The sequence below is a fragment of the Dermacentor albipictus genome, chromosome 5 (genome assembly GCF_038994185.2).
Source record: "Dermacentor albipictus isolate Rhodes 1998 colony chromosome 5, USDA_Dalb.pri_finalv2, whole genome shotgun sequence".
Taxonomy (NCBI): Eukaryota; Metazoa; Arthropoda; class Arachnida; order Ixodida; family Ixodidae; genus Dermacentor; species Dermacentor albipictus.
The window spans coordinates 14,073,598-14,095,874 of record NC_091825.1 but is presented as its reverse complement, the minus strand read 5'-3'; the positions used below and the strand labels follow the sequence as shown (position 1 = coordinate 14,095,874).

Genomic DNA, 22,277 nt, shown 5'->3' with positions numbered 1-22,277 from the left:
ACCTTTGATATTGATTTTTGTACCCCACTCCTGCGATAACCCTCTTAGGGTTGGAGTATGTATAAATAAAATAAAACTGTGGTTTTCCACGTCAGCCCCAAGATGTTGAGTCAACCTTGCACACAGCTGATGTTTTCTTGTGTTCTCACATCATGGGTCACATTCAGTGCACTTTGGTTTTTTTCCCACACCACGTCCACATAGATCCTAGCTAGGTATTCTCAGCCCCTTCCATCACAAGAATTTAATCGCTGCACATGCGTTTAAGTTCTTTATTTTGATGAGATTGATAGCTGTGTGAGTTGATGTGAATGCATTGATAAAAACTGCACAACAAAACGGGACACGACGTAAGAAAGGGTGGGCACAAATATTTTGGTTGCATGCACCAGCACTTGCTGGTGGCCACCACTGCCAGCCTTTGTGGCACAAGTTTTGAAGCATGCCTCCACTGGAAAAGTGAGTTTGTCGTCGGCGCACACAAATGCTTTCTCTGTTAGGCTGAGAACTTGTGGGACAGCCCTTGTATATTCTTGGTGTGCTTAAGTGCTTCTGTGGAGACAATGTGTCGTTGACAGGTTAACAACATAAGAGCCGTCTTGTGATTGCCAGAGGCTGGCAAACATTCAGAATAGAATTGCTCAGCATCAAGACATGTTTGGTGATTATTTTTGTCAATAAACGGTATGGAACATGCACTACACAGAGCACAATCATGGTATGCACAGTGCAAGTTCTGTCCCATTTTGAAATTGTTACTGGGGTTTGTGCAGAACAGAGCGTTTTGTCCCATACAATCTCACTGGTATTTGCTTACTACAGAGAATTTGTATAGTGTTAAAAGAACAAACACATAAAGGTACAAATTAATGCAATCACTACTATCTACTGTTTATGCACACCCAGAGATGCAAAATATAATATATGCTTGCATCACAGCAAAGCACTCAAGAAATATTATTCAGCCGCATTGCACCAAAATACAGATTGCACTTACATGAAGTGCCATTCCTTCTGGTAAATTTGCACAAGCTATTCATTTAAAGTATTAATTATTTCATTCTTATTCATTTTCCCTTCAAGCATTGTTCCTTTGTATTTTATTACTGGCACATTCTCGTGCCTATAATAGCAGCACTTTGCAAAGCTCACCATAACCACTTTGGTGAAGTCTTCCAGGGCATGAGGCAAGTCCTTGTTGAAGTTGTATGTTTTAAAGGCTACACCGATACCCGCACAGCTCACGGCGACATCCAGGCGCTTGAAATTTTCCTTAATGGTGGCCAAAGCTTTTCGAACGTCATCCTCAGATGTGACCTGGCAAAGGGAGAATGTCACTCAGTGAAAGTTGTTTGACTGGTCTTGCTTTGAAACTCGGGGAAACAAGTAGTTTAAATGAGGAACACTGAGGCTCTGTGCTGCCATGGCTGCAACATCAGCTGCCACTTGAGACATGTTAACTGGCAGTCGGCTGCAACCATCAGTAGACACCCTTGGAATATTATATGTAGATGCAGGGTAGCTTGTAAAATTGGAATTTCGAAATCAAGTGTTATGTCGCACGCGTGAGCTATGCTCTGGCCAAGGCAATTACTCCTATTACCAAAAGAGAGCATTTGGCAATATTTTGGGGTTTTACACATATTTCGCCCTTTACTGTACAGCCAGCCATTTGATGCTGTCACGCACGGCGGCCACATTTCGATAGGGGCGAAATGCGAAAACACCCGTGTACTTACATTTAAGTGCACATTAAAGAACCCCAGGTGGTCTAAATTTCCGGAGTCCTCCACTACGGCGTGCCTCATAATCAGAAAGTGGTTTTGGCACGTAAAACCACTTTTTTTTTTTTAATGCCGTCATGGACTACACTGCAGACTGGCTTATTTGAAGGATCGGTAGCACCACCATCAGGCACCTGAACAATTTCATGTTCGCATTGCCCACTGCTCTGGGCTCAAACATGCTGACGAGGGTTTCCCACTTAATCATCCTGTCCAACATTGCCCCCTTTCCTCTAATAATCATCATTATCAGCCTATTTATGTCCACTGCAGAACAAAGGCCTCCCTGCAATCTCCAATTACCCCTGCCTGGTGCCAACCGATTGCAACTTGCACCTGCACATTTCCCAATTGCATCACCCCACCTAGTTTCCTGCAGTCCTCGAGTGTGCTTCCCTGCTCTTGGCACCCATTCTGTAACTCTAATGATCCACCAGTTATCCATCCTATGCATTACATAGCCTGCCCAGCTCCATCTTTTCCCCTTAATGTCATTTAGAATATCAGCTCTAGTTCCTCTAATCATAACAAGCACAACTGCCCTGGCATTTCCTCACTGATGTGGTCAACTCCCCTTGGACACTTTGCCATCACATTTGTCATTCCGTGTTAGGAACACCATGTTACACCTCTATTGCAACATTTGTACATACATCCGTGTCAACCCCCCCAAAAAAAGACTCAATAACACTTAAAACTGGCTTTTCCAGCACTACTACTGGCACAGAATGTACATTAACTTACTAGCAGCCAAATATGCGCAACGCGTGGCCTTCCATTCCCACTACTTTTGCCTTATATGCACACTACATAAACTTCCACTGTTGCATTCATTATATAATGTTCTACACTGAAAACTTGCAGCAAATAAGTGTTATTTCCAGTAGTAAGAAGCATTCAGAACCCTAGCTGGCAGTCAGATCAATTTTTTATGTGGAAAAGCTTGAAACACTCTGCTATTTGGAGAGCAGAATCGCACTTTTCAAACTCTCACTTGCTGCATTGTACCACACACTTAGCACTATCACAATGCATTTTCTTTGCCAGGGTTTGGCGGAATCTGGTGTGGGAAATACTGCACTGCTTTAAAGTGCCTAGGTATCAAAGCATGTTCCTATTTGCAAATGTCCTACTAATATCAAATAAAAATTCAAAGAATCGAACCCACCCTGAAGTGGACACATGGTGTCATCTACTGATAGCATCTCTAAATTTGTCCACGTGTATATATGCTGCTGCAGCACCGACAAATAGCTTTTTAAACCAGCGATTAATACTTCTCACTTGGCTTCAACTCTTGTCTTACATTCAGCAGTTTGCCGGCTTTGGCAGCCAATGAGTTAATGTTCGCAGGTCCCTTTGGTCTTGTACAGTCAAACCTTGTGAAAATACTGCAGTTTCGTACAATATTTCACTCTAGCCGAAATTCGGTATATAACGTTATGTAAAAATAGTGCAATGCAAGCGTAGTACAGTCGGCAACTAACTTGAAACTAACAGGACACTTCATTGAACCAAACCAGCCTAAGATTTAGTTTTAGAGTTGTTTGGTTCTTTCATGTATTGCAGTCATGTATTGTAATGTATTTTGATGTATTGTAATCAAAAGAATGTGTAATAAAGAAAGAGAGAAAGGCATAAACAGCAGCTGCAATGCTGACTTTGTTGATTGATTGTATTGCTATGCTCAAAGTGGTGCCTTGTTGGGCAAATTGAATTCAAGCTGAAGAGCACAAGTGGCTGCAACTGCATGCAGGCTGGGAGAGTGGAGTACAGGCATGCTCCGGGAAATACATTTATCGTGTGACTAGCAAAATTTGTATACAAAGTTGCAAAATGCACATAATTGTTATGAAATTGTGACAGCACTTTGAAATGAACAATAATTTGGCATATCCTTGCTTACTACTGTGACAAGGTACAGTGCTGCATGGCAGCAACATGTGCATGTCCCATAACGGGCTCCTGCCATGCCCATCTCGTTTCGAGTACCTTGTACTACCCCTAACAGGTGGATTATTGTGGCTGTTAATGGACTGAAAGTGTAACTCTGTTTACAGCTGCAAATCACATTATTGCTGTTCTAATCCTGCAAAATTTTGTTGTTTGGCACAGTTCACTCCCAAGGCTGCAAATCCAACGTAATCCAAGAACTGTTAATTGAGTGGTGCAGTTGCCATCCCCAAAATTAATCGGAGATTAACTTAGCACAAACAATTGCTGACCAATGGAACAATGTCTAAACTCTTGATGCACTGTTGCGATTGCAAATTTGCTACCAAATTTGCAGGCAGCAACGTTCTATTCAGACACAGAAACGGAGATGTGCACCTTTTGGTTGAGCTGTGGTGGTAGTACCACTGATAACAGTGACATGTCTGTGATTCAGCTCTCGAGTGCCTAGCGTAAAAAAGAATTGTTGTGCTTAAACTGTTGTATCATTTACAAGTGTCCTCGCATGTCTATGACTGACAGGTTAGTGCTGCCGTTCAATTGAGAGCCAGTATCCTTTCTGTACCGTGAACTTGCACAGCTTTCTTTCATTCTAAACTGGTTAGATCAGCGTGCTAGGCTAAAGCAGCCTGGCATGTGGCTCAAGCATGTTAATTCCAAGCCACAAGCTGCAAGTATTTTAGCAGGTTAGGCAAGGACTCAAAACATTGCAACAGGTTGGACACAGTGATCCTGCACACCTTAGTGTTGGATAAAATGAATGTTTGGTTGTCCATTGTAGCCACTGAGAGACACAAGGACAAAAAATTATGTAGATCCCATTCACTGCAGCAATCAATGAAAGTGAAGCGTTCTGTGCTGGATGCTTTGATTGACGATAATTAGCGGTGATGTTGACGGCTAAAGCTTAATTTCTTGAACGTATAGTCTAACCCGAGAGTGGTGAGTTGATGTTAAACATTACCTTGCGTGCACCACCGCTATTTGTCTGCATAGTACACAGCGCACACAGGGAGAGGTATTTTCTTGACACGTTGTTGTGCGCCATACTTGATAACCTCCGAGAGGGTTGAGCATAGTCATTGCCTCACATGGCACATCACATTGTGGCAGAAGTATTAAACTTGAATTGGATTATGGGGCTCTACGCGCCAAAACCACAATCGGATTATGAGGACTCTGGATTAATTTTGACACCATGATTTTCTTCAGTATGTCCCAAAACCTAAGTGCACTTGCGTTTTCTATTTCGCCCCCGCCGAAATGTGGCTGCCGTGATTGGGATCAAATTCACGACCTCTAGCAATGCCATAGCTGCAAAGCTAATGCGGCGGCCACAGAAGTGTTGATTTGATGGTCGACCGCTCGCGTAGTGTCGCCTGGACCCTGCGGTGCACTTCAAATAATGCGGCTCTGCTTCTGCACGCCCTGTGTAGTTAGTCCGCTTGACATATTTGCATGGTGTTTATTTTTCAGAAATAGCAGCAACATACTGTACCGTACCTTGAACTCAAGCTTATCCAGTTTCCCCGCAACCGCCGTCGTATAGTAGTAGGGTTTCCTTGCCTTTTCACGTCACCTTCCCCGCTCCCTTGTATAGGAACCTTTTCTCCTCCCTCCTTCCTACAGTTCTAGCCACGTCCCCTCTGGACTTGCACATTAGTAGAAAGGGAAGCACTGCAGTTTCTTCAATGCTTCTGAGGGGAGTCACGGATAATTACAGCTGTCAAGAGGCTAATGTGACAACAGCCAGGGGGCGCCAGAGGGCATTGTACACATCCGAAGCGGGGTGAAAACGCGTTTCTAGTATCGCCTTTCCTCTCTGACTCACTCCTGTCATGTATACACACGCTCTGACTCCCCCCGATGCGGTGTTCTTGCTGCAGCAGCAGCAGCAGCAGCAGCAGCAGCAGCAGTGGGAAAGTCGAAAAAAGAAGCAAAGAAAGCTTCGTTTTAAAAATCCATGTCTGAATTTCGGTTAGAGTGTCTTATTTGCATCATAGCTGGCCATGGCATGCTTGTGTGTTCAGTTCCCTGCCATGTTTCAAATATTCTGTCACAATCAACAAGATTTGGTGTATTTTTAATCACATACGTTGCCTGGTGTGAAAATGCAGCCATTGCCAACTTCTCTGGCAACATCCTCTCCCTTGGAGGTGGGCAGGTCAAAAATAGCCACCTGTGCACCTTGGCAGGCAAGCCGTGCTGCAGTTGCCTTGCCAAGCCCGGATGCACCACCAGTCACCAAGGTCACAAGACCCTGCAGAGGGAGAACGCATGTCGCACTAAAGCTACAGCAAATGTGAATAACAACAACACAAACACAGGAGTCGCAAAAAGACTGTTGGTCTTCCTCTGAATCAAGTAGATTGCTTTATGTTGGCCCGTTCTAGCCAGCTCAGCCTCTTTCTCCACCCTTGAGGAATGATCAGAATGGACATGTTCTGTGGCTTGCTGCTAAGTACTTTGTCTTCCTAAAGCTGATCTGGATTTTTTTAATCTGGGAACTCACTTGAAGACACACTTAGCGCCTTCATGAATGACCAGTTGAATTTCCCATGAGGAGCTTCAGCAGAATTGTATTCACCTGGGTTGATTGGTAGTCCGTGGCTTACGGTGAGAAAACAGTGCAAAGGTGGAACGCAAAAGGCAAGACACCACAGCACATACATTTATATATACAAATAATGAGTGGACAAGCAATAAAAGAATGGTTCAGCACTTGGTTGTGTCCTCTTTGTCCCATCTTTGTGGTGTACATCACAATAGCGGCTCGAGGTTTAGCTAACTATGAAGGTAGCGAGCAGTCATGCCAAAGTTGAGGTCATGCACACAAATGAACAGAATAAAACTAAACAGCAAGTCAAGTACTTCCATATCTCAATTAGCAGAACATTGTATACATCATGTTGTTTTACAGTAACTACAGTCTTTGGTGCTTTCCAGCTGAACCTGCAGTATCGCTATTAATGGCCATCATCAGTTTGATTGTGTCAATGATATTGTCACAAGCTGTCATGAACCACGCCTGCCGCGCAGACAACCAGATGAAAGAAAGAAGAGAAGGACGTTAGCCAAGCTGCCGCGAGACCGCTGTTCAACAACTGCACCTATCAACCAGATTCATCTGGTTCTGCATTAAACACCTCGTGTGTAACATTTGGTGGAGCTATGCGGGGTAACTCCCACGACCTACAACGGAACCACCAGCACAAGAGCTATGCCGAAGCCGTCGCCTCGCCGGACTTTCGCCGTTGCGCTCGATCATGGCCACAGAGCAAAATACCCTCACCAGCAGTGCCTTGGCGAGCCAAGTCCTTATCCAGCACTACCGAGAGCCACGCACGTTCTCGGCGAAGGCAGAGGAAGATGTGGATGAGTCGCTAATCCATTACGAAAGGGTAAGCCAATACAATAATTGGAATGCTGCCAGTCAGCTTAGGAACGTTGTTTTCTTCTTGGCCGGCACGGCGTTGGTATGGTACGACAACCACGCGGACATGCTAACTACATGGACACACTTCGTTGAGGAGATCAAAAAAGTGTTTCGGTGACTCGGAAGCAAAGAGGAAACGTGCGGAACTCACATTAGCCCAGAAAGCTCAGGCACCCGACGAGACTTGCACTACCTATATCGAAGAAATTTTGAAGCTGTGCAGAACCGTCAACCCTCAAATGACAGAGGAAGATAAAGTGGGGCACGTGGTAAAAGGAATAGCGGAAGACGTGTACAACTTCCTCATTGGTAAAGGGAACTTGCACACTGTATCAGAACTGATACGGCACTGCTGTACGTTCGAGGCGCTGAAGGCTCGCCGAATTACACCAAAGTTTGGACGGCTGGCCAATGTAACGACTGTAGCAAGTGTTGACATGAGTCCTCCGCTCCCAGACCTTTCGTCCGCCATCCGCCAGATAGTCCGCGAGGAGCTCCAGCGACATGACGAACAGGCTCATTATGCGGCGCCACGTTGCAGCTTTTCCGTTTTCCGAGACACTCTTTGGGAACCCCCTTCGGCTACTTGGAACTACTCGGTGAACGTCGCGAATCTTAATGGCTCCAGAGACGAACCGCATTACATTACGACCGAACCACCACGCAATGATTCGCCCCCTCAAAGTTTTGATCCACGCCCAGGCAACTTTCGTCCACAAAGACTCGCCGCTACCTACGACTTTCAAGGGGAAGAGCCTCGTTACCCTCAACTGATGTCTTCGGCAGAATACTTCAATCTGCATTCTGAAGTTCGCCCTTCACCAGTGTGTTACTGCTGCAGCATGCCTGGCCATATAGCTAGGTACTGTAGCCAACGCCGAGCATCGAACTACGGACCGTCAGCGACAACTATGCGGTCTAGCGGTCGTACGCTGCGCACTCAATGGCCAGGAGACTCCAATTCAGGAAGCGAAGCCACTTCCGAGAGGACCGATGCACCGCCCAGGAGACCTACTTTGGAGAAGAAAGAACCCGGAACCGCTACCACTCCCCTGCCTCCGACCGTACTCTGACGCCACCACCAGCCTTCCGAGCCTCCCGATCACCATCCCCTCGGCGGCGGTTCACGTCACCATCACCCCGGCGCCGTTTCGTGTTGCCCCCGCCGGGAAACTAGCCAGCGCGGCCAATGGAAGTGAGGTCGCTGGAAAATGTGTGCTGCTGACTCAACTGCCTCCAACTATTTTCATGCTAAAGAATAAGGTTCATGTTCATGTATGTTTCGTTGGGACCAGTGCATAAGTTTCCGTGGAGTCAGTGGTGAATCATTATACCCGGTTGGTGTGAGTAACGTGGGTGTGTCTTTGGGTGGGAAAGTTTTTAATGCAGAGTTTACTGTTCTTCCTCGCTCCTCGCATAATGTGAGTCTGGGGATTGACTTTTTGCAATTGTGTGGTGCGATTGTTGACTGCCGGACGGGAGAACTCAGTGTTGACACCAGTGTTTCACCTGTGCTCTTTGAAGATGAAGCTTGCCCGGAGAGTGTGTTGTGCATGTCTGAGGATACAGTTGTGCCCGCCTTATCCGCGATGCGTGTTGCCGTCGCCTGTTCATCTCCGACTCCTATCTCGTTCGATGCTGCAGTGGAGCCTGTACATCGGAACTGCCTCAAGAAAAAACGTGTTAGTTCCGCACTGCGTGGTCTCAGTGACCAATGGATGCGCGGGGCTGTGGGCGCTAAACTGTTCCACTGAAGTGGCAGTGCTACCTCAAGGCCTAAAGTTTGCCACGTTTCAGGAAGACTCGCCCATATCGGTGGCAGTACTTACAGAGCTCCCCGATGGAGGAGCAACCAGTGTCTCGAGCCCCGGGAGCCCGAAGATACACTCCACGACTGGTAAATCACTCAGTGGTCACGAGCATCGAGTGTTGATGGCCCTGCTTACGAAACATACCTCGGTATTCGACTTTGCGCAGCACAATGGCCCGCCATCAATTCCTGCGTCTAGAACTCGTCACCGCATCAACACAGGAGCCGCCCAGCCAATCCGACCAGAACCCTATCGTGTATCCCCGTCAGAACGCAAGATAATCAGCAATCAGGTCCAAGAAATGCTATGCAAAGGCGTCATTCGAGAATCATCTAGTCCTTGGGCAGCCCCCGTGATATTGGTGAAGAAGAAAGACGGTACGTGGCGGTTCTGTGTTGATTACCATCGCCTAAACGCCGTTACTAAGGAAGAAGTATATCCACTCCCACGAATTGACGACGCCATCGACTGTCTCTCTGCGGCATCTTACTTTTCCTCAATCGATTTACGGTCAGGTTACTGGCAAATTCCTATACACAAGGACGACAGAGAAAGACAGCATTTGTAACACCCGACGGACTATTAGAGTTTAACGTGATGTCTTTCGGGTTGTGTAAAGCGCCCGCAACGTTCTAAAGGTTCATGGACACGATATTACGCGGCTTAAAATGGGAAGTTTGCATGTGCTACTTAGACGACGTTGTGATCTTCGGGCGAACGTTGAGTGAACACAACAAACGTTTGGATTTGGTCTTGAACTTCTTGGAGAAAGCGGGTCTTGTGCTCAATTAAAAAAAATGCCATTTTGGGGAACGACAAACTCTTGTGCTAGGCCATCTGTTCGCTAAAGAGGGCATCCGACCAGATCCACAAAAGACTGCGGCCATAGAAGCATTTAGAGTACCCAACTCTTAAGAGTACCCAAGCAGTTAAGAAGTTTCTTGGGCTTGTGCTCCTATTTTTGCCGATTCATTCCCCGGTTTGCTGACATGGCTCATCCCCTTACACGCCTTCTCCAAAAAGGCGTTCCCTTTGAGTGGACTGCAGATTGCGACTCATCGTTTCGCCAGCTCAAGTTCCTGTTGACATCCCAACCAATTCTTCGCCACTTTGATCCTTCATCACCAACTGATATTCACACCGATGCCAGCGGCGTAGGCATCGGTGCTGTGCTAGTTCAGCATGTTGGCGACAGTGAGCACGTGATCTCTTACGCTAGCCGGTCCTTGAACCGCTCCGAGCGCAACTACACAGTCACCGAACAAGAGTGCCTGGCGGTCATCTTCGCCATGCAACGGTTTCGTTCATATCTCTATGGGCACCCCTTCACTGTGATAACAGATCACCATTCGCTATGCTGGCTTGTGAATCTGCGGGATCCCTCAGGACGACTAGCGCGCTGGACCCTCCGTCTACAGGAATACGATTTCGTTATTTGCTACAAAAGTGGCCGGCGGCATGCTGACGCTGATTGTCTCTCTCGGATGCCACTTCAAACAACTAAATGTGATGCGGACAATTTTGATGAATACATCGCTTTTGTGTCCCCGGAATTTCCGGATATGAGTACCGTCATATTCGAGCAGCACAAGGACGAGAGCTTACAACCGCTTTTCGCGGAAGCACAGGAGTCACCTGCAGGCAGTTGCTTTCGCCTACGTGATGGTGGCGCGCTGTATAAGAAGAGCTACTCGACCACCGGTGCACACTACCTTTTAGTTGTCCCCAAGAACCTTCGCCACCAAGTATTACATGCCATGCACGATGACCCAACTTCCGGTCATCTTGGTTCCACACGTACACTTTACCGGGCTCAAGAACGTTTTTACTGGCCTAAGATGCGGAAAGATATCGAACGGTACGTCGCCAGCTGCTCTCAATGTCAGCGCTACAAGCATCCTCCACAAGCGCCACATGGCCTGCTTCAACCAGTTCCCCCTTCTAGTGTCCCCTTTGAGCAAGTTGGTATAGATCTTCTGGGCCCTTTCCCGCGATCCTCCAAGTGTAATTGTTGGGTTATCGTTTGCGTAGAACACCTTACCCGCTATTGTGAGACCGCCGCATTGCCATCGGCCACAGCTACAGAAGTTTCTGTCTTCTTGCTGGCTAACGTTATACTCCGACATGGACCTCCTCGCATAGTAATCAGCGATCGTGGGCGACAGTTTACCACGGACGTGGTTGAAGAAACCCTTCATCTGTGTTCATGTAGCTTCCGCCATTCTACGCCCTACCATCCACAAACTAATGGTCTGGTCAAGCGCACAAACAGAACGCTTGCCAACATGCTGTCCATGTACGTCGATTCAGCAAACAAGAATTGGGACAGTATCTCGCCTTTCATTACCTATGCCTTCAATACCGCGAGACACGAGACCACTGGTTACTCACCATTTTTCCTTCTGTATGCTCGTCCGCCGCGCTACACCCTTGACACAATATTTCCCTACTTCGCTCATGACAACGAATCAATTCATGAGATCCTATGTCGAGCACACTGTCATTTAACGCATCAGCACTGCCACGTGTCATAACCGTATGGAACAGCCTTCCTGATAACATTGCGAGCATAAGAGATCGTGATGCTTTTCGCGAAGAATTGCTGAATTTCCTGTAGAAACATTGTATAAGGATGTTATTGACCTGCTTTCCTTCGCTGTTTTTCACACTTGTATTTTTATATTTTTGTGAGCATGAGTATATTACTGTGTTTACGCTCTCTAAAGCTTAGCCTAGACAAACATTTATTGAACTTCGCTTTACTTATCTTGTGAATGCATGTGTAGATATTTATATTCTCTACTCCTGTACTGCTTTACTTATCTTGTGAAAGCCTGTATTGATGTTTATATTATTTACTCCTGTTGAAACACTTACTTTGTGTCCCCCCTTACCCAATGCCCTTAAATGGGCCTGTAAGGTATTTTAAATAAATAAATAAATAGAAGCGTGATGCCTCGCTAAGCTACACACCCTAGCATCGCAGGACCGGTCCAAGATACGCTATGACAGGTGTCACCACCACGTTTACGTCGATCCTGGTGACCTTGTGTGGCTCTGGACGCCGTTGCGGAAGCGTGGCTTGTGCCAGAAGTTTCTCGCCCACTACGTCGGCCATTACATTATTCTGGAGCGCCTCAGCGAGGTAAACTACCGCATTGCGCGTCTCTCGAGCAGTGGACGACACTCGGCCAAGGCTGAAGTGACACATGTCGTGCGTCTGAGCCGTTACAACCCACGAGATGACTGACTCGCCCGGCGGGAATGTCACAAGCTGTCATGAAGCACACTTGCCGCGCAGACAACCAGATGAAAGAAAGAAGAGAACGACGTTAGCCAAGCTGCCGCGAGACCGCTCTTCAACAACCGCACCTATCAACCAGATTCATCTGGTTCTGCATTAAACACCTCATGTGTAACAATATATTGACAAACACAAACACTTGGAAAACAAAGGCACCTTAGGTGGTTTTACTGGAGATTTCTCACTAAAAATTTAACTCATGCCACCAGACACTGGCAAAGTGTGAGTGGTCGGACAAGTGTGTGATGGCACACCCCATGAAACAGCCACTGCAGTGTTACCAGAAAACAGACATACTTTGATATTGAATACTGCTGGCACACGTGGAACTGTACAGGAAGCAACCTCAGACTGTCGTGCAAAAGGGAGCGCGATGCAACGTTCTGCAGGTTTTGGTTCCTTATATAATTGAGAGTTCGACATAAGCCCATCATGTCGGGATAAGACATGACAAAGAAAGACGTACACTGCCCAAGTAAACCTTACTTAAAAGACAAGAGGTTTTGGCTTCCGTGCAGAAGTCTTGTTCACAAAGGGGCGAAAAAAATGGAAGTGCCTACTTAAATAGGATTTAGCATGTGGCGCAAGCACCGCGCGTAAGACAGGGAGAGGGTTCCTTCGTTTCGATTGAGTGTGTGTTCTGTAGATTGTATCTCGAGAGACTCCAGGTACAGTTGTAACTTCCAGTTTCTTTCCAGGCTGATTAGACTAGATTTCATCCAGTCAACATTGCGCGTGGTCGTTGCTGCGTGCTCTGCCAAAGCGTTTGAAGCCACTCTTCTCTTATACACATTGTTTTGATGTTGGCGCAGCCGCTGTTTAAAGTTGCCCATCTCCCCTACGTAGATGCAATCACAATCCGTGCGGGGATTTTGTAAACAACACCAGGAAAGGCTTCCTTCGGTAGCTTGTCCTTCCCGCTAACAAGTGCGTGCCTAAGTCTGCGCACAGGAACGTGAGCCACCTCAACGTCATTTTTCTCTTATCCACATCAAAACAATGTGTATAAGAGAAGAGTGGCTTCAAATACTTTGGCAGAGCATGCAGCAATGACCACGCACAATATTGACTGGATGAAATCTAGTCTAATCAGCCAGGAAAGAAACTGGAAGTCACATCTGTACCTGGAGTCTCTCGAGATACAATCTACAGAACACATGCTCAATCGAAACAAAGGAACCCTCCCCCCATCTTACACGCAGTGCTTGTGCCACATGCTTAAAACCTATTTAGGCAGGCACTTCAACCTTTTTCGCCCCATTGTGAACAAGGCTTCCGTATGGAAGCCGAAACATCTTGTTTCTTAAATAAGTTTTACTTGATCAGTGTACGTCTTTCTTTGTCGTGGTTCCTTATGCCGTGCACTTCAGGCTGACGCAAAGCTTGCTAAGGCAGCTGCCAGAGATTGGCTACCCTTGTGGCCAAGAGGTGGCTGTGCCAGCGGAATGCTTTGCGCGTACCTGTGACATAGCTGTCACGTGCCGCTAGGAAAAAAAGCAAGACTTTGCCCACCACCAACACTGGAAGTTGAACTCGTGCAACTCTGTAAGTAGAAACTTTTAGCGTATCCAGTATTCTGGTATGTGTAATGGTGTTTGCGTAATGGCATTTACCTAACACTAGGTTATCGGACACTAGTAGTAACATCTTGTGATGCTTTGACTAACGACAATGTATTACAGACATGTTTTCATGTTTCATGAGTTCATGTTGAAAAAACATTTAAAAAGGCAACGTGTTTACGACTACACCGCAGCCAAAAATTTACGCCAGCAGCAAAGTAAAATATGCCTGGTCACTGCAATAATAGCTCAATGTTTGTCTAAATGAGCTTTGGGCCACGAGATGGTGCCACCAACTCGACTTGTCATGCTTACACCTAAGGTAACCTGGTAATCCACAAACAGTAAAAATTAGAATGCAAATTTGGCTAAGTGGATGTGGTAAGACATTTAGAAGTAGGCAAGGAGTATGATGCGGAAAAACGGTAAAGCAGAAGGTTCCGACATGCACCAACTAGGCCAACGGCCATTACCACTAAAACGGCAAGAAGATTGGGGCAAGCTCATCCAATTTAACGTTGGACACGCTAACTAAGCAGGCTACCTTGACCACTTGAAAATATAGACAGGGTTTGCAGCATGGCTTGGAGAGCAGTGGCACATGGAGGCACATTTTGGAGGAGGCAACAGCACGCTCGCACAGCACTGTCTGAAAATGGTGAACTCAAGGTTGCTGGTGCACGATGCACCAGCAAGAAGGTGTCAAGTGAAAAAGGGCACAGGGTACTCAAAGAGCAAAGTGTTGTTGACAATCAATTGGCCCAGTGAGCAAGAGTCACAGAAGTGTTGAAATATAAATCGGCTGGCAAAGACAGCTCTCAGCCACTGCAGAGGCCAGTCATTATGAAGCGAGATCTCCCCCCATTTACTCTCACAATGAATAGCTGCAGACTAGCATCCCACAAACAGGCTACGGTGACACTTGCTGCACACTAGATGCCACTGTAGGGCTGGAGATGGGGCCAGCTGTTTTTGGTTACACGCTGTTATGCACAGGGGTAACTCTGAAACTAGGACTGCTCTGTGTGCCCAGTTTCAAGTTGTCCCTTTGCATAACAGTGCATAATCAAAAGCAACTGTCTTTTTCGTTCACAAATCCAAAAACGACAAGTTCAGCTATTTTTTAAGGTGACCCCTTGCCGTCTTTGTTTTTAACAACTGTTGGCTTCTTTAATAGTAGGCTGCATAGGAAAGTGACGCCTGCTGGTGACTTAAGACAGGTGCCACATTGTAATGCCTGTTGGAGGTTTTCTCACTGTTGAGATGAAGCGAGTGACATACAGGAGACCGGATTAAGCTTACAACAGGGCTTATTTTCTGCATTTAGATGCACGGATTTGAAGCCAATCTACTTTGTCTTGTGTAGAAACTGTTGCTGGGGGCCTTGCCATCCAAGTGGCCTCCCTGTTTGCTCGTGCTCAGGCTACATGAAGTGGTGATGCTGCACTGGGTGTACTCATCTGTCTCCTTGCATTCCTCCCATCTATAGGTTCATCCATTCAACATACAAGTGTGACTCAACAAACAGAGCAGCAGCACAGTCGTTTAGCTCCCTGACACTACAGAACAACTGTGCATGATGGCACCAGCATTTTCGTCTAGTACAGTTTCTATTGTGCGTGGAAAGTAATTTGAGAAGTGAATGGTCAAAAGAAAAGCTTTTCACCACAGTTGCAACATCTTAATTCAACCACAAACAGTCAAAGCCTTTAATTTCTCTCACATTTCTTTATAACCTTTTAAACTGTATTTGCTTCAACTAGGATTTTACAGAACTTACAGAAGACTCGCACAGAACACATAAAATAACACACACAATGCTTACACCTTAATCTTTGCATTTTAGCAGTACAGCTTTACCCTGTTTCCATTGGTGCGTAGGTGTTTCCATTGGTGTACACAGTGCCCTGCACACTCGCGAGGATCAAGCACAACCAAGCCTTCCAGGAAAGTGCCGAGGTCCAGCACAACGTTTGTTCAGATTGGGCAAATGACCCCCTGAGGCATGTGTGCTGCCTGAATGCTGCAGCCATCACATCGACAGTGCACATGAGTGCTTATCGGTTAGCAAAGCTGACATTTATTCATAACCTCCACTATGATGGAGCTGGGTTGCACAGAGCCTGGATGCCTTTTGTACAGACATAGTCTGACATGTGTCTCAACATGAAGACTATTTCTGCCGTCTTCACTGGCCAATCCCTTGTGTGTCTGAAAGCCTACGCATACATCCCTTTTCCCACTGCAGTTATACTATGTTCAACCTTAAATTCCTGATGCAAACTTTGAATTCTATAAATTAATTTTAAAGATTTCATATCCCTGCCAATCAAAGTCATGCCTCCCCATGCATTTACCCCATGCTTGCCCGCTCTACATAGAACAGGTGAGTGATGTGTTCAGGTGATCAACATGAATGGTTTCTCATGTGATGTTATCTAGAATACTCCCATCATGACACAAACCATTTTTCAAAGTAGTGGTGGGCTCCAAGCTAAGTGGATTTTCTGGAGTTTATTTGAAAATGAGCAGAGTAAAGAGTTTGTTAAGCAAAGCCAGGCTCTTTCGAAGAAGAAAAGACAGCAGAGATGGCAGAGAGTGCTCGGTTGGCGGGGCATGACGTTAGGCTTTGGTAAAGTGTGCACTTGTCGTGGCTGCCTCAAGAACACTGGTGCCGTTGGTCTATGTGATGGTCACCACAGTAGCAAAAAAGAATGCGTTAGAAACAGACGAGGCTCGTTGAAGCAATTTAAACTACTCTTGGGCTAGTTGGTGAATACTACTTGGTCATGCCATTGCAGCGCAAATAATAGAAGCACAAAGAACACAAGACCCGGTGCCAAGGGTGCTACACTCACAAGTGACTTATTACAGTCACAAGTGACTTACTACAGTTCCCCTAGAAGCCCAGAACAACATGCAATAAAATTCACATGTGCACTGTTTCATCACGGTAAAGAAAAACATTTTTCTAAAAATTATATTAAAGAAAGAAACACGTCGCCTCGAAATCGCCTAACAAGTTGCCTAACAAGACTCACTGATGCAGTCTGTACATCTTTTCCTGACATGAAAGGCTTCCAAAAGCTTGTGTACAGAAGTTGCTTTGCTTCTGCACAGAATCCCAACCTTGCAAAACTGGGGTTCACACTTGCAAGCAATATGCAACGTGCAGTCAGATGTGCATTGCCTTTATTGCTTAAGTGCTTGACTGAGGAATACAAAACATTAAACATTCTGCTAACAAAAGAAAAAAACAAAAAAACTCAGTACCAAGTGAGGAACGAGTGGTCAAGCGATGGCATTCCTTTAAAGATCACCCATGGCATTTAGCACAACAAATCAAAATGGATATTTGACGAATTAATAAAGTTTAATTCATTCAACTAATTAATTTATGACACATATTGCAATTTACAATTTGTAGCCAGTGACTTCAAAAGTCATATCCACTCAGAACGAATTGTGAGGATACCAATTATACTTTTCTCATAAAACATTTGACAGGATGACAAGTTACAACTCCATCTGTGCTGGCCACCTTTATGTATCGTATATAAAGGCTCGCAAAATACATTCCTACTGGACACCTATGTCACATGATACTCATTTCTATCATGTGGCATGAACTTCACAACAAGTATACACAGATTCAATTAAAACTCTTGTTACAATATCAGGGCTATTATTATTAATCATGCAAGCGTATATAAAACCCCACAAAGAGAGAGCAGGCTAGCAATTGTCTCCTAAAAGGAGGACATAATGCCCAGCTGCTTTTACTGAAAAGAGGGAAAACGAGGAGGAAGATAACGAAAAAAAAAAGAAATTGAGCGAAAGGAAAATAACATAGTCACACACCGAGTACGAACATTACAGACAAGACTCCAGAAATCACAGAAGTGATAAAACAGAACCATTATTAAAAGTTTCTTTTGCTGTGCTTTCAATTTCCTGTCTTCCAAAAAAAAAACGAAAGTTTATTCAACTTCTGCCATTGAAAGATAAACGAGCTGTGACTTCACCTACAGCACAGAGCTAGCTATACCGCGTGCAGCTCTTCAAAATAAATTATTTTCTGATACTCTTTTTTTTTTTCCAGCTTAGCTACAATGCCACTGCACCTTGATGACAAGGCCACAAGGGCATGCTCGGGCCTTCAAAGAATATGGAAGTAACCACCTTAGATTCCTGTTTTCACTGCATATGATGATGTGCTTGCTATACCTTGTTATTTTGCTTCTTTTTCTCATCACTACTCATGCATGGTCTTATCATTTCAGGTTTTGAAGTGAAATTTGTTCCAAATATCAATGAGCCTAGTTTGTTCTCGAAGATATGCTGTTGTCACCCTGAGTATGATCTCCTAGACGAACTTTCACCATGCCTTACAAGGGTCGTAGAGAACGTTTTGCATCATGTATAAATAGCAGTATGTTTTCCAACCTCAGCTGTTACTGCCCTTCTGAACGTGTCTTTAATGTAACATTTCCAACTTTCTCACGAACCTTGGCCATGCTTTATGGAGGCTCTCAAGAACTTTCTACATCGTGCGTGAATAACAAATGGCCAACAGCCACTTCAGTTCTGATTCAATGATGGCCAACTGTGCTCACTGCTACTGCTTCAATGATGCTTGCTTCCTGGGCATAAGTTCGCCCAATAAACGTTTAGAGTCATTAATCCTTTCTGGTACCGTTCCTGCATTTCTGCTTTGTGAACATCACCACACAGTGACTATATTTCAACTACTGTTTCTACATGTCTGCTTTTTGACCACAGCTGGTTTTGCTGTGGTGCTGCCAGTTTCTAAACACCAGTTTTAAAGCTGCTTGATTAAATGACTCAGACGTAACTAAAACCGGTTTTTAGGAAGTGTTACATCAAAGACAGTTCCATCAGTGGCATATATTATACAAAGTTGTTGGAATTGACCTAATCTGAATATATGTTAGAGCACTAGGATAAATTATAAACTTTAATGGCACTTATACGTATACAAACTGCAATCATGAATTATGCAAATCTTCAAACATTCATGTCAAGACAAAATCGTATTTGAAGTTGACCATCTTCAGAAACGACATTGCAGCTTTTTTTTTTTTTTCTGGCACTTAAGAAAGCCTGCTATGTGTTTGCGTAATTTCGTGGAAGAAGTTGCATGGCGCGTTTATATACACTCTTCGATTTCTTTACCAAATACATTCTGATAAAGCAGATGTTGCAAGCAATATGCAACGTGCAGTCAGATGTGCATTACACTCTTTGATTTCTTTACCAAATACATTCTGATAAAGCAGATGTTAAAACCATCAATGTTAAACAATTAATCGCACAAAAAAAATGTATTCAGGGTATCCCAAAACTGCAAACAATATGCGCTGCTGGTCATATATCACCTTTTGAGAAAATCCAGTTATGGTTGAAGCACTTTCGTCAAGTGAATAGGAAGCCGCGAAAACAAATTTTCGAAAACGCATTTATGCACACCCATTCCCCAGCTGTAGGTGTGTTGTATCGTTGCGTGCGTACAAAGCTAGCGCCAATCTTCACAGGTGGTTAGGAGTTTCCTCCCTGCGTTGAGCTGTACTTTGTGCTTTCCTTTATTTTTATTTCGTTTCCTTCTTGAGCGTTCCGTCAGCACATCATGCGGCCGAAATAAAACGCAGACATATCAGTGCGTGTTGCTAAGCATAACGCACTACAGCCGCTCGACTAGCGTACGCCAAGACAAGCACGAGGACACCTTTTGCGAAAGTTTGAGAAATGGATACTCTCGATTAGGGGGCCTCTTGCGGTCGGCACGGACGGCCGTCCGGACTTGTCGGAGATAGGGTTTAGATACATGTCGAGCTTATGCGAGGGGACAGTTTTCTTTACCTTGACAGTCCTAACAGCAGCAGGCATGCCTTTGAGAAAGTCAAGGTGCCAATTTGTAGAAACAGGTTCCGAGTTGGCGACCAGCCGTAAACATGCGGTGCAAACCCGAGTGGGGAAAGGAGAGAGCAGACGAGCAGCAGCGTTGCCAGGTCGGACAACGTGGAGTAGCCCAAAGCTAGAGAAACTGTAGCCCAAATGTAGCCAAACACAAAAAAAGAGCAAAACAAATTTGTAGCCAAATATAGCCACTGTTATTTTCAGTTTTATCTATATATACATTTTCGCATTCGAGTACGGTAATCGCTTTTTGTACAACCCGTCGTAAAAAATGTCCGTGATGCCGTGACGGTCGACCCTTGACATCTACAACAGCTAAACATCTTGAAGGGGCAGCGCAGTATGACGAAAACAGAAGGCAGAAACACACAGGACAGCGCTGATCTCACAACTAACTTCATTAAACCCTGTAATCTAATGTTACACTATGAGGCGGCTTAAAAATTCAAATTCACTGTCATGCAAATTTAACGATGGCCTGCTTACGCAACGCGACCCTTTTTTCCTTACATAGTAGACCTCCATAATCTCCCTCGTGGTCTGCCTCGATGTCGGATGGAAGCACGAACAAAAAACTTGGAGGACGTTTGGAGGGCAACTGCATGATCAGAAAGTCTTGTGGGACGTTGTTGGAAATGAACTGATCATGATTTATGGCGATAGAAACAGGCACGCTGTTCGGGATTGAAGTAGGGATTATAATTTAAAATTGGCAAAAAATATCTCAAAGGCCAGTAAGTGGCGAGGCCTGGCAATGAAATCTTGGTACTTCGAATGTAGTCTATATATGCGATCACTGTAAGTAAGTCGGCTGTTATTTAGTACAACATAATTATTGCTTAAAATTGCAGTTGCTATAATATTAGACACTTGCGCTTTATTCTATGCTTCGGAAATCAAAACCGCACGCATGGCTACGGCAACACGCTGAACTGCGTATCACGCGTAAAATCGTCGTTTCGTTTTCAATACGATTGTTTTGGCTTTGACTGTTTAAATACCAAAGCAGTTGGGCAGGAAACAATGGAAACACGTAGATATTACCGCAAAAGTATTTAAGACTTCAGAAAACTTGAATCGCAGAAACGTCGAATTGTTATATAGACAAACTACTTTGTCACACTTACGGCGCCGCACTCAATTGTCGTCTGCCTCCCACTAATGCCGGCGTATAATATCACTATCGCGCTCACCTACCACCGCTGCTAACAAGCTGCCAGTGAAAGACTACATCCTCACTGCAGATAAAAAAAATTCTGATAAAAAAATGTTCCACGGCGTTTTCCGAGTTACCACTTCATGATTACACACTCTGATTAGCAAACGTTCTATTGCATTAAAAAATAGGTACCATGAAATTTTGCTCTGAGCTCTTTAATATTCACATTTAAGAGTGCAATGTGATAGCATTCAAAGATCCCTGACTGCTTCTTACCCTTCCCGGCAACTGCAGTGTATGCAACAATAATGTTTACCTGCAAACGCTGGAGGCGAACAATATGCATGAAGGCGAGCTTTCTGGTTCTTTTTTTTTATTCCACTGGCATGGCAGGCGCCGCCGATAATGCCATCTGTATGGTGTTGCATGGAACCGAGCGGGGCGCGCCGCTCCTACTTGGCAGTAACCGCTTGTCCTCGTTTTTTCCCTGTGTCCCATGTCCTGATTCCCGCTGCACCACTCAGTCTCATTGAAAACCAACTAGCCCAAACCATCGCCCCCCCTACTAAGATGTCGAACAGCAGCTAGAAAAGGGGTTTGTGTTCGAGGTTCGGCGTAACAAACATATGTTTTCTCGTATAATCAAATTGCAATTCGACGCTACCATGTCTACAGGGTGAGTGTAAGTCGTGTTTTACTAATTTTCTGCCGCGTTTTACTTTGAGAAAATCAGTTACTTCAGTAATGCATATGCGCTAGCCGAAGGGCCTACGTGTTTCGGGATAATTTTTTCACACAGCAACGGCGTCGACGCCGGATTTTCTGCGACACGGGGCCCTTAACGCTTGTCGCATTAAAGTTCATTTCACACGCAAAGGAAAATGGCAGTAAAAAGCTTACCGTGGAAAACGCGGACTAGGTCACAAACTGTGCCCAGCGCGATACTTCAACCAGACACCTTCGCCTTGGACACACTGGAGCGTGTCATTTACCCAGGCTTCCCTTCTTTCATGTCGGCGCCACGATGGCACAACCACATTGCTCTCTGTTTCTCAGCATAACCATGTTAGTACAGTGCACTGTGAAACACCCTCCACTCCCAGGCTCATCCCTTTGCCCGGTGATTGGGTGTCGGGATAAGACGAAGATGAGACAACATAGCTGGAGTAAATGTCAGCAAGAAGCGCGGTGTAAATTTAAGTTCGTCAAGGATAAAATCATCGGCTCAAAGAATGATGCACCGAGGGGAAGGTGGGGGGGGGGGGGCATTTCGCGCACACACGCACAGCCACGCTGCTGGCTCAGCCAGCTAAAACATAGCCTTCAAGTTT

The 22,277-nt window shown here is 45.2% G+C and overlaps 1 protein-coding gene across 2 annotated transcripts in view; it reads right to left on the bottom strand.

Moving 5' to 3' along the window:
• scu (hydroxysteroid 17-beta dehydrogenase 10) overlaps positions 1 to 19,888 on the bottom strand; it is a 48,493-nt gene extending 28,605 nt beyond the window's left edge. The window contains exons 1-3 of one of the 2 annotated variants that reach the window (XM_070538283.1): positions 19,731 to 19,888; positions 5,833 to 5,997; positions 1,153 to 1,317 (exon numbers count right to left, since the gene is read on the bottom strand). In XM_070538283.1, coding sequence (XP_070394384.1) covers positions 1,153 to 1,317; positions 5,833 to 5,997; positions 19,731 to 19,757 — 357 coding nt within the window. In that variant the 5' untranslated portion in view covers positions 19,758 to 19,888. Of the gene's footprint in view, positions 1 to 1,152; positions 1,318 to 5,832; positions 5,998 to 19,249; positions 19,346 to 19,730 lie in introns of those variants that run through there. The other variant, XM_070538282.1, reaches the window with a different exon arrangement.
• Between the last annotated feature and the right edge of the window lie 2,389 nt (positions 19,889 to 22,277).